The 12,871-nt window shown below is 40.5% G+C and overlaps 1 protein-coding gene across 1 annotated transcript in view; it reads right to left on the bottom strand.

The window, feature by feature from the left end:
• RAD54B (RAD54 homolog B) overlaps positions 1 to 12,871 on the bottom strand; it is a 122,993-nt gene that overhangs the window by 28,614 nt on the left and 81,508 nt on the right. The window contains exons 4-7 of the mRNA XM_077810008.1: positions 10,627 to 10,827; positions 7,256 to 7,543; positions 5,829 to 5,991; positions 4,508 to 4,733 (exon numbers count right to left, since the gene is read on the bottom strand). Coding sequence (XP_077666134.1) covers positions 4,508 to 4,733; positions 5,829 to 5,991; positions 7,256 to 7,543; positions 10,627 to 10,827 — 878 coding nt within the window. The remainder of the gene's footprint in view (positions 1 to 4,507; positions 4,734 to 5,828; positions 5,992 to 7,255; positions 7,544 to 10,626; positions 10,828 to 12,871) is intronic.

Here is a 12,871-nt window from a genome sequence, read left to right as displayed (position 1 = left end):
CTACCCCAAAATATTTTACTGACAGTCAGAAAAAAGCTATGGGGCCTATTGTTTTGAACCTTTAATGCCTTTTTCCTTCAGAAGGCATCAACATATATGTTTAACTCATGTTTACTCTTTGCTTTGGTCTCTTTCCTTAGTTACTTATTTCAAGGTATAGAAATAAAGAAAAGTGATAATTGAGTCTGAGCAGCATGGGAAAATCAGAGGTTTTAGATCTTGAAAGCAGCACTGGGGTACTAAATCAAACAAAAGTTCAATATAATACAAGAAAGTTTTTGCCAGATTAGATGGTTAAAAGTAGTCGCATTTGCACATACGACTCACAAAATGACAACACACCTTTTTATTTAAATCCTTGCACCATACCTATTTGATTGTCCATAGAAATCATTCAACAAGCCATAGACTAGCCAAAGGCTTATGATCTCTATATGTCAAAAATTAAGAAATATATGGACAAAAATCATTGCAACAAGAGACTTTTCAGCCCAAAGCCACTTAATAGAACAGTCTACTTTATATCCCAAGTAGCTCATTTAGCAGTTAATATTAACTACACTATTAATACTTGCCATGCTAATATCCCACAGTCAACCACCTCAAATCCTTCAGTGCACCTCTCTACTTGAAAACCCAAGAGATCAGTCTTGCAGCATGACCTAAAAGGTGAACACATTTTCCAATCAGCTCTCCCAAAAAAGGGATGCTTGATACAGATAGTTAAGATGGTCCAAAGCAAGGGATGGTTTCTTCAGTAGAGCCCTAACAATTGTTTTCTTAAAGGAAGCCAAAATCCTTTCTTCCTGGAGGGAGGTGATGATAATCTCCACCATGAGTTAGGCTGTACTTCCCTGCTGGCCTTCTCCAACTGAAAAGAACATGGCTCAACCCATAACCTGCAGCCTGAAGGTCCCTCAACACTCCAGAATTTTTAAAATTATGTTTTTTGCTTCCAGTCAAAGCTCAGTTACCAGAGACAGACAACTCAGTCTGGATCCAAGTGATCTGATCCACTGAGTTAGCAACCCTATTTATTCATTACCCCCATTACATGATTTGCTATGGTCATATATAATGGGTATATGAAGATGAACTATGGAATTAACAATATTCTTTGCAATCATTTCAAAACATTCATTCATTCTCTCAACATTTCTGTAAGGTAGGTAGCTATTATAACCCCGTGTAATGGATCATTCTGGCCCTTTAAGCCTAGGTACTATACATGCTGCCTTCTCTCTCAGAAGGGGGGAGATGTTGATGGGAGAAGGAAGACAAAACCAGAACACTGAGCTCTCGCTATGAAAGCGTATAAGTGGCAGCTTCACGAAGAGCAGATTGGGATAGAAGAAGAGTTCTGTGTGTGGCAGAAGAGCCAGAGCTGAGTATGAACTTTTAGGCTATAATGATGGACTTTATTTTGAGGACTGTCTTGAGTGGTTTCTATTATTTAACCAATCCCAGACGTGGTGTGTATCAGTGTGTTAGCCACAAGACTATATTAAAGTTTTAAGGGTGTCATAAATATAAAGGGAAGGGTAAACCCCTTTGAAATCCCTCCTGGCCAGGGGAAAGCTCCTCTCACCTGTAAAGGGTTAAGAAGCTAAAGGTAACCTCGCTGGCACCTGACCAAAATGACCAATGAGGGGACAAGATACTTTCAAAAGCTGGGAGGAGGGAGAGAAACAAAGGGTCTGTGTCTGTCTGTATGCTGTGCTTGGCCAGGGATAGACCAGGAATGGAGTCTTAGAACTTTTAGTAAGTAATCTAGCTAGGCATGTGTTAGATTATGATTTCTTTAAATGGCTGAGAAAAGAATTGTGCTGAATAGAATAACTATTTCTGTCTGTGTATCTTTTTTGTAACTTAAGGTTTTGCCTAGAGGGGTTCTCTATGTTTTTGAATCTAATTACCCTGTAAGATATCTACCATCCTGATTTTACAGGGGGGATTTCTTCATTTCTATTTACTTCTATTTTCTATTAAAAGTCTTCTTGTAAAAAACTGAATGTTTTTTCATTGTTCTCAGATCCAAGGGTTTGGGTCTGTGGTCACCTATGCAAATTGGTGAGGCTTTTTATCCAACATTTCCCAGGAAAGGGGGGGGTGCAAGTGTTGGGAGGATTGTTCATTGTTCTTAAGATCCAAGGGTCTGGGTCTGTAGTCACCTAGGCAAATTGGTGAGGCTTTTTACCAAACCTTGTCCAGGAAGTGGGGTGCAGGGTTTTGGGAAGTATTTTGGGGGGAAAGACGCGTCCAAACAGCTCTTCCCCAGTAACCAGTATTAGTTTGGTGGTGGTAGCGGCCATTCCAAGGACCACGGGTGGAATACTTTGTACCTTGGGGAAGTTTTGACCTAAGCTGGTAAAGATAAGCTTAGGAGGTTTTTCATGCAGGTCCCCACATCTGTACCCTAGAGTTCAGAGTGGGGGAGGAACCTTGACAAAGGGGTTCTAAAGAGGGGAACCAGAGGCAGGCTGAAGAAGAGCCTTCACCAGACATGAGGGGCAATCAGGAGGCGGCTGCCCCGATTTTACAGATGCAAACACTGAGATGAAAAGTTTAAGTGACTTGCCCAAAGCTACACATGGAGCAATTGCCAGTTAGTATGAGATCTCCACAGTTCCTGGTTCCCACTCCTGTACACTGAACACACATCTCTTGGCACCGGTTCAATGGGCATTGAAGTCAATAGAAGCCTTTCCACTGATTTCAGTGAAGTTTAAATGAAAAACACCTCAGTGACTCAAGTAGCACAAACTTTCATTATTAATTATTATTATTGTAGGTGTTTTGCTTTTTAAAATAGTAGTAGTAGTATTCTGGAAACTGATAATGACAACACTCCCTCAAATTTATATTTCATACAATCCAGCAACATGGATTAATGAAACCTGCTTGGCTATAAAATAGAACCTTTAAGTCAGAGCCTTCATTTTGTCAGCAAAGTTCTGTATGGGTCATTTGTGATTTAACAAAACTATCCCTTGATCAAGTTTCAACATTAAGTAGAAATTAATGTACTTGTTTTAAAATTTGATTACTGAAGGATCAAAAGTAGGGCTGAGTGTTTTCATGTATAGGTAAAGAAAACATGCCTGATAACTGTTTGAATTTATTATTTTATATGCAAGAATTTCAAAAGTCTGAGACAAGCTCTTTTTACGTTGTGCTGAAGAAATAATAGTATGATAATTGCCATTCTTCCCTATAAGGTAGAGAGGAAATTACTATTTAAAATACTTCATTATATTGTAGGCAAGTGGTATTGTTATCTCACTTTTGCATGTCAATGTTTTCTTTGCTTTTTAGGGGCCCAATCTTACAAACTGCTGAGTGCTCTCAAATGCCACTGGCTTCAACCAGATGAATAAGAATGTTAGACATATTTAAATGAAAAGGAAAATATGCTGTCACTTTGGGACACATTAATTACCAATAAATTCAATATTCCCCCACCCCAACATTAGTGTTATAATAAAACCCTAACAATTGAGAGAAAATGTGCAACAACCTCTAAATATCTGTTTAGGTAACTATTTTTTTTTTTTACGTTATAGTGAATCTTTTTCCACCAAAGCTGCTCTCTCAAGAACTAACACAGCTGATCATTTACTTTGCTCAAACTCAGTTACTGCCACATAGACAATTTCTGTCAAATCAGTTCACTTCAGTTCCACATCTTGAAATAAGTTACTCTAAGGAAAGTGATGGAAGCAAAGACAGCATATGAGTTAAACAGACATCTAGATTGGCCTCAGTATGTTCAGCACCATAGCAGGACTGAATGCTAAATAAGTAGAAAAAATAAAAGAGGTACACATCGAAAAAATTAAAAGTTTTGTAAAACATATAAAAACACTTGTAAAAAGAGCTTTCATTTCATCTGAAAGACTTACTATTTCATACAGACCATGAAGGAAGACTGCCAAAAAGGAAGTGTTTAAGGCCATACCTACACTATGGGTGCTACAGTGGCAAAGCTACAGCACTGCAGCTATGCTGCTGAGGTGAATTCTTCACACCCCTAAATGCTGTAGCTATGTCAACTTAACTTTTAAATGTAGATCAGGCCTAACTGTTAATCTATTCGCAACAAATATTAGGTCAAATTTAGAAGACAGCATTCTCTCTGTTACTTCATACAAATACATTTGCAGGGAATTATCAGGTTAAAAAAATATCTTTTTGAAAATAAATTGCCTTATGTTTGTTACAAACAACATGGCAGAGTAATAATAATTATTTTTTGAAGTTTTCTTTTCACTATTTCACTTCTTTATTTTTTGCATTACTCTAATTTTCGTCAATGAAAGTACACTAGTCAGTTTCTAATCAATTTCACTTTTAGTTTTCATGCATACATTTCCCTCCTGCAATGTTTTGGCTGCAAATACTGAAGACAAACATTTGCTTGTTAAAAAACAGCTTATTTGGAATATTGGATTTTTTTTTTTTTTTTTAATTTTGAGCCAGATTTGACCTTTTTGAATATAAATCTCACCTGATCAACTGTAAACACTTTGATCCTTTCACTTCCCAGCCACTTCTGAAATTCTTTTTTCCAGTTCTTCACCAGACTCCCAGGGGTGACAATCAGTGCCTGCTTTATTATAGGTTTGCATCCATAGAGCCCCTGACGTAGGAGAGTCCAGACAAGCGAAATGCACTGCAAGGTTTTTCCTAAACCCATTTCATCAGCAAGAATAGCTCCAAATCTGCCACTTAATCTGTAAGAAATAATTACAATTTAGTAATGAAAAGGAAACCCTTCAACTATTTGCATTCTCATCTGGCTAATATGTTTGTTTTTAAAGTAAATACAAACCTATTTCTTTCTACTATGATCACGCTGTAGTTTTTTATTCAGTTAAATCATTACTAGATTAACATACCGATCATCCAAAATTAGAGATCTTACTTGACTTCTTTCATTATTAAAAATGTTTAAGTAATTTATGTCAAAGCACATGAACACATACCATAAGCAGCCTATAGTATATAAAGCTTATGTAACAACTGTAAAAGTAATATAGTAATTTTTCAACAGAGTGGTACATTGACGTACCTTTATACTTGAGTGAAAATTTCTGAAATACCAACCAGCACTGCATTTTGGCTTGGTTTATAGCAGTGATTCTCAACCTATTAATCATTGTGGGCCGCATATTAAGGCCACAATGTGTTACCTGGGCTGCAGATTGAGAACCACAGCACCCCACCACCACACCGTTATGCCCAGTGCCCACAGTCCAAAGACCCCTTCACAGAGCGGGGCAAAGAGCAGAGCCCCAGTGCTGCGGCCGAGTGGCAGGGACCCCGTACCCCTTTGTGTGGTGCTGGGAAGCAGCCCCAAACCGACCCCATCGCCAACCCTGATCCCCGCCAGGCGGGGCCGGACAGCAGCCCTGACCCCAGACCTTGCTGTGTGGGGCCGGGTACAGCCCCGACCCCAACCCCAGACCTTATTGGGCGGGTCCGGGGGGAAACCCCGACCTGGGGCCCTAATGTGCGGGACTGGGCGGCAGCCCTGACCCCAGACCCTGCCGCAGCGTGCCAGGCAGCAGTCCTGACCCCAATCCCGGACCCCACCATGTGGCAGCCCAGGCCCTGGACCCTGCCACCCTTTAGCATACAGCTGGGCCACAGCTGTGGGCTAATTGGGCTGCATGCAGCCCGCAGCTGGAGAACCACTGGTTTATAGGATAATTCAACCATTCTCTTCTAACAGAGAAATACAGAATGCATCTCAATTTTGGGTTTTTTTTTTTTAAACACGCTAAAAATTACCAGAGTTAAAATTAATAGGACAGTTATTCTCCTACCTCATTCCCATCACACACTCGTACAGGAATACAATTCCTTCTTTCTGATGTGGGCGAAGATGATTTACAAGGTAAGGATCCACAACTACATCTACCACAGGTAAACCAGCCTTATTGAACATCCGCTGGTGATCTGGAGTTGGACGTGGCATAACTAAAGAATCTTAAAGTTCAACATATACACAGATGTGGTAAGAGATAATTTGTGTTCACTTCGTAAGCAAAAAGTATTGTTATTCCAAGGTAACTATATCAAGTAACTATTTGCTAGACTTCAATAACTGCTGAAAATTGCTTTTTAACATATTGGTCATTTCTAGACAAAGAATATAAAGAACAACAGTTGCTATTGTTACGTCTGAGTACCTAGATACAGTATAAATAATAAAAAAAAACCTATTAAAACACTGCCGCATATCCTAAAGGTTTCAGAAGTGCTTTAAAAGTTTAATACCTATAAGAACTACTTCACCCATCATTTACTACAATCTGCCACCTTTGGGATCAACTATAGCAGCTGTTCAAGTGAGGATTACCAACAATAATCAATTTAGGACAGGAAATGAGGAAAAATACCTCATCCAATTAAAACTGCAAGGAGTACAGAACATAATTACTCAAAATAGAGTTTATCAGAACACTGTGGCTAACCTTCTATTTCTTTTACACACACACACACACACACACACACACTATTCTCATCATCTCCGCTCCCCCTCAAAGACTACAGAGGAATGGGTAGAATACTTTGGAGTCCATCAGCAATGGAAGGGGTTAATACTGAGCAACACAAGACAGTGAACAACACAGCACACCCTACTCATGCTAGTTTAGAGATCAAAGGTCCCCATCCTGTGGGGTTCTGAGTGCTCTCAACTTCCATAGGAGTTGAGAGGCTCAGGTTGCAGGAGGCACTCAAATCCATCACAGGATCAGGCCCCCCCAAAACCAAAAATTGGAGAGAAACCCAGGTCTTTCACACAGCATTGCAGAAACAGACAAAATGCAGCCAACTCTGTGGTTGAACACAGCGCCCCAATCCACCCCTTCCCGCCCCCTTCCCTGAGCCTGCTGTGCCCTCGCTCTCCCCTTTCCCCCCCAGAGCCTCCTGCACACCACAAAACAGCTGATCGGGAGGTGCAGGGAGGGAGGGGGAAGGCGGTGATGGTTTAAAGATACTAACACTTTCTCAAATGTCAGTGACACAGCCTCCAGTCTCATGCTTTACAGTACACCTGCCACTTGTAGAACAGAATCATGTTGTGGTGTTATTGGTTAAACTTGATTTTCAGTGGGATACCCTAGATTCTCATTCAGTACTTGGACAGGGAACATAAAAACCTTGGTTATGCATTGAGCTTTCTTACAAAAGGACTTTTTTTACAAAAAGTGGATGGTTAAATAAATAACAGAATTTTAAATCTTACTTGATGCATTTGGATCATGGCGAGGTTTGTAGTTTTGGGACTCTTTAAGTAGATTTTCGTTAGTGCTTGGTTTGCAGACATTTTTGAATGGGCTACAGAATGGTTTCAAGGTACTTTGTGAAGAAGCAGTTGGGACTGTGGTGGACGTCCCTACACCAGTCTGAAAACATTTGCCACTATTAAAGTCCTCTGCTGAAATTACACCCATCACTTCAATTTCTTTTCCCCCAATCATCAGCGTTTGACCTTCATCAAGACTTTCAAGGTCTTTAGATTTGTATCCAGTACCTAAAAATAATAATTCATTTACTTACGTTTAGCAATTAATTAGGACCACAGAGTGGGTATCACTGCCTTATTCAACTGCAGGAAGTGAAAACAGAAATGTCATCAAATCCTTTAATAATCAAGCATATGAATTTGAATAACCTTTCATAACTAAGAAAACAAAGTGGCGACAAGTTTTTTCATTTAAGTGAAAACAGATTCAAGTAGATCCGTTTTTTTCTTGGTATTGTGAACATAACGTCACATCATCTGGAAATCGTTGTACCAAATATTTTAAAAACTGCTGTGAATTATCCTCTTATAACTGAATATAAGCATGCATTTAGATATTGGAGTACCCAATCACATCTTAACAAAGCGATTGTCTCATTGACCACTCCTCTTTCCCCTCCACCCCACTCATGATCAAAAGAACCACTTTCCTGTCCCATTTGCAATCTCATTATATGCCTGTGGCAATCACGGCAATGGCTTAAATGGAAAAATATAAAAACAATATATTTTAGCTGCCTTTTAATGCAAGTTAGCAGATGGATATGGGGGGAGCCTGCATCATCTGACCAACCACCTCTCTGCAACAAAAAGCAAGTGCTCTCTGTACTGCTAGTAATAAGCGGGGAAAATATCTGATCACTCCTCCATCTAAAAACTCAGTTTGGTTCTCTGACAAGAAAGTGCGGCTATTCCAATTTTTAGACTGTGACACTCAAGTAAATTGAAGTGGTTGTGGAAGCCTGGTGAAATTGGTATCCGTGTCAATGGCTGCTTCAAGCACAGAGATTTGATTTTTCTGCAGCTTTGCCTTGAAAGACCAGAAATGTTTTTATGCTGGAAAGATTAAATATCCATATTTAGCTTTCTACTAGTTCTGGAAAGCGCCATGTGCTTTATACTTACCTAGATCAGAACCTTCAGTATGACCCTAAAAGAAGCTAATGTGATTTCAACAAAAAACTCAACAGGGTGGTTGATGCATTCCAGACATTTCTTATTCTCTCACTCACTTTTTTTTTTTAGTCAAGCAAGTAAGTGTATATATAGTTTTGATACAAATTAAATTAAATTTGTAAAGTCATGGATTATTTTTCAATTAAAGTGCCTGACAGCAGCAGAGTTTGCAATGCTAGGGTTGTAACAAATTATTAGAGGGCCATCTCTGTCTTAAATTCAAATACAAGTGTGTTTTGCAGCAACACATTGTAAACTTGTAGTTTCTTACTAAATAATCTACTTTGGCTTTGCTGGCAACTTAAATTATCGCTGGTCTTTCAGGCAAAATTTTTGAGCTGACTGCAACCTATAGCTTACGAGCCTTATTTTTTCCTCTTAATATAAAATCAAAATGTATCTTACAGTAGCTGCTACTAAAAATTGCAGCACCATCAACTCTGGCTTGCGTTTCAGGCAAAGGCAATATTTATAGATACTTCACTGTAGCTGAAAAATGCAGCTCCAGTGTCACCAGACCCCTGATCAGAACGTTAACAAGTAACACATTCAAATAGAGGTTCAGCCTTAGGGCTGTCTGCTCAGCTGTGAATTTGTCCCTGGTGCAAACCCGCTTCTCCACGGCATTATTTGTGTGGCTGATGTCATCAAGGCCCAGCCCCTCCCTTTTGGCAGCTCTACTGATCTGCTCGGCCCTTCTTTTCTAGCCCCTCTCCTTGGACTGGCAGCTCAATGCTTTTGCCCCTGATGTAACTCAGTCCGCCCCATTTTCCCCTGTACTTTTTGTCTAATGGGCAGGAAACATTATCCTTTTACTTGTCCAAAAAACATTTGTACTTGTCCTGGGTTTCTGTGTAATAGTTATTTTTCTCCCATTCTGACCAGCGGTCCAGAGACCAGAGTTTGGTCATCACTAATTTACAGGATTTATAAACAGCTTCATTTCACTTCATTCATAGACTGTAAGATCAGAAGGGACCATCATGATCATCTAGTCCAGGGGTGGGCAAACATTTTGGCCCGAGGGCCACATCAGGGTGCGAAACTGTATGGAGGGCTGGGTAGGGAAGGCTGTGCCTCCCCAAACAGCCTGGCCCCTACCCCCTGTTTGCCCCCTCCCACTTCCCGCCCCCTGACTGCCCCCCTCAGAACCCCTGACCCATCCAACACCCCCTGCTCCTTGTCCCCTGACCGCCCCCTCCCGGGACCCCTGCCCCTAACCGCCCCCCGGGATCCCACCCCCTATATAACCCCCCCTGACTGTCCCCCCGAACCTCCACCCCATCCAACTGCTCCATGTCCCCTGACTGCCCCCCGGGACTCCCTGCCCCTTATCTAACCCTCTGGCCCCAGCCCCCTTACCATGCCACTCAGAGCAGCATGTCTGGCTGCTGCGCCACCCACCCAGAGCCAGACACGCAGCCCCGCCGTCCAGAGTGGGGGGGAACAGCAGAGGAGGGGCCGGGGGCTAGCCTCCCGGGCCAGGAGTTCAGGGGCTGGGCAGGATGGTCCTGTGGGCCGGATGTGGCCCATGGGCCGTAGTTTGCCCACCTCTGATCTAGTCTGATCTCTTGCACACTGCAGGCCACAGAACCTCACCCACCCAACTCCTGTACTAGACCCCAACCTCTGGCTGAATTATGGATGTTCTCAAATCATTATTTAAAGACTTCAAGTTACAGAGAATCCACCATTTACACTAGTTAAACCTGCAAGTGACCCATTCCCCATTCTGCAGAGGAAGGCAAAAAAAACCGCAAGGTCTCTGCCAATCTGACCTAGGGGAAAATTCCTTTCCGCCCCAACAATGGCAATGAGTAAAACCCTGAGCATGTGAGCAAGACCCACCAGACAGATACCTGAGAAAGAATTCTCTGTAGTAACTCAGAGCCCTTCCCATCTAGTTCTCATCAATGGCTGTTGAAGTTATTTGCTGCTAGCAATCACAGATCAGCTACATACCATCGTAGGCAGTCTCATCTTACCATCCCCTCCATAAACTTATCAAGCTCAGTCTTGAAGCCAGTTAGGTTTTTTGCCCCCACTGTTTCCTTTGGCATTTTTTGCTCCCATTCAAAACACACACTATTTTTAGGACAATGTTTAAGTAACAACTATATGTAAATCTATAATACCTCTTCCAATGTCTTTGCCTTCCATATCATTCAGTATCACAGACTTTCCTTTTGCAATAAGAACAGCATCACCTTCCCACTTCTTGTGTTTTTTCTTTGAAGCCTTACACCACACAACACTGAAGTATTTTGCAAGGCAGTCAGGTTCGTCTTCCTCTTTCTTGTGTCTTGCTATTTCTGGTGTTGGTACATACACTGGCTCTAAAAAGAAGCAAAATGAAGAAGAATATCAAAACATTTCTGTTGATGTAGAAAAACTATTTTAAAAAACATCAACACTATCATCAGTTAAGTGCAGTCTGTGCATTTCCTGCTACACAAACATAAGATGTCATGGTCCCTGTTCTGAGTAGCTTACAATCTAATTGAGACAGAGACATCGTAATTCAGGCTTAAAACAATGGATGGGGGTGCAAGCTCAAAGGGGCACTAATTTTACAAAATACTGTGTGGAAAGTATATGCTTTAAGGAAAGATTTTCAAGTAGGAGGGCAGTTATTTAGCCCATGAAAAAGAGGCAGTTCCTGGTGTGGAATGGAAAGAGGAGACAGTGGGTGAGGGATAAAAAGGAAGTTTTGGGAAAAACAAAGCGGTGAGAAGAAGAGAAGAAGGAAATGAGAGTACGGTCTCAGATGAGGAGGAGATGAGCAATGCCTTGAAAGTGAAGATGGGAACTTAGAACTCAATGCAGAAGGGGAGGCAAGTGAATAGATTCACAACTAAAGCCAAAAGATTGAATTCAGAATAACTATTAGTGTAGCTTTAGAAAACCTGAAAATAGCTAGAAAATAAAACTGTTTTACATTTCCAGTTGAAAGAATAGTTCACCCACTTTCTTTGTAATATATTAAAAACCATCCACTATCCTAAAATCCTGAAAAACAGCAGCATGACTTGAGATTGCAGCAAACCAAATGTTTCAACCTAAAATAGTCATAAATTTGGCAGCATTGCAGCTACTTATATCTATAATCAATGCAAGTATTTGCTGAATATAATTAGGTTAATAACTTTAAGGATTCTCAACATTACAAACAACAGTTGTCTATACTATTGAATAAAGACAAAGATCACATGCCTGCCATGAGTTACCAGTCTGGCATGAGTCAAGTAACAATAGAGCAAGTCTGCAGAATTATCTGAAGGAAAATCTGAAACACTCCTTTTTAGCAAAGCACATGTGCACAACATCAAAGTGAAAACCAGACTAATTTTCATTAAAATACCCTTGCATGCTGGTCAAGGCTTAATCAGCTTGCTCCTTTGATTCCATCTGGATTCAGCACTATACAGATTTGACACTAAAAGACTGCTCATACAAAAGACTAACTCTTCTTATGTGCTTATACTTAGACAAGAAGCAGAAAATATAAAATTCCATCTATAATAATGACCAGAGAAAAAGGGAAATCAAATAACCTGAACATCACTTCTTATGGTAATTGTTTAAAAAAAACCCCAGCAAAACATGATTAGATTAACTGCCTAAAAATTAATCTAAATTATCAGATGAATGTTAACTTTATCATTAATAAAACAATATATATGCAAGATATTTTATTTATTGATAGAAATTTTCATGCCACAGCACTTTACAAATTTCAACCCCAGTCCCATAGAGGAATCCACTCCCTTGGAGCTTTGGTTATGTGCAGAGTCCCTGAAGTAAATGGGACTCCTCGGGTGAATCCGCATACTGAATATATACATGTGGATCCACGGTAGAAATGCTTTCACCTCGAAGGTGCAACAAAGCAGCTATTTAAGAGTACACAGCAATGCTACACAATGACTAGAAGCAATAAAAAAACCCAACCCCAAAACAAAACAAAAAAACCCCTCCTCTTTTGCACCTGAAAATAAAGGGAGAATTTAATGTATCTGGAGTGTGGTAATTTGACTAAGACACATGAAAAAATCCTTACACTTTTGAAAAAAGTACCGAAGACCTATCAATGGACAGAAGTAGTCAGGGTGGTGGGTTTTTGTTTGGTCTGATCCTAACAATGGCAGCTACAGCAGTACAGTGCTCTTTTCATGATGCTGGGGCACTGGTTCAGTATCATCAGAGGAAAGAATGCCCTCTGCTAACTTACCAACACAACTTCCTGCAGCTGTTTTAGATAAAAAGCATTGCAGATCCATCCAGCACTTAAATACTATGGTAATGGGGCAGAGAAAACCCTTAAAATAGTGAAAAATACGAAGGACTGAACTTGCTCGGCTTCAAATTCCTAAGTTTAAA

The sequence above is a fragment of the Eretmochelys imbricata genome, chromosome 2 (assembly GCF_965152235.1).
Source record: "Eretmochelys imbricata isolate rEreImb1 chromosome 2, rEreImb1.hap1, whole genome shotgun sequence".
Taxonomy (NCBI): domain Eukaryota; kingdom Metazoa; phylum Chordata; order Testudines; family Cheloniidae; genus Eretmochelys; species Eretmochelys imbricata.
The sequence above is the reverse complement of the archived record's forward strand: the minus strand, read 5'-3'. Positions and strand labels throughout refer to the sequence as shown.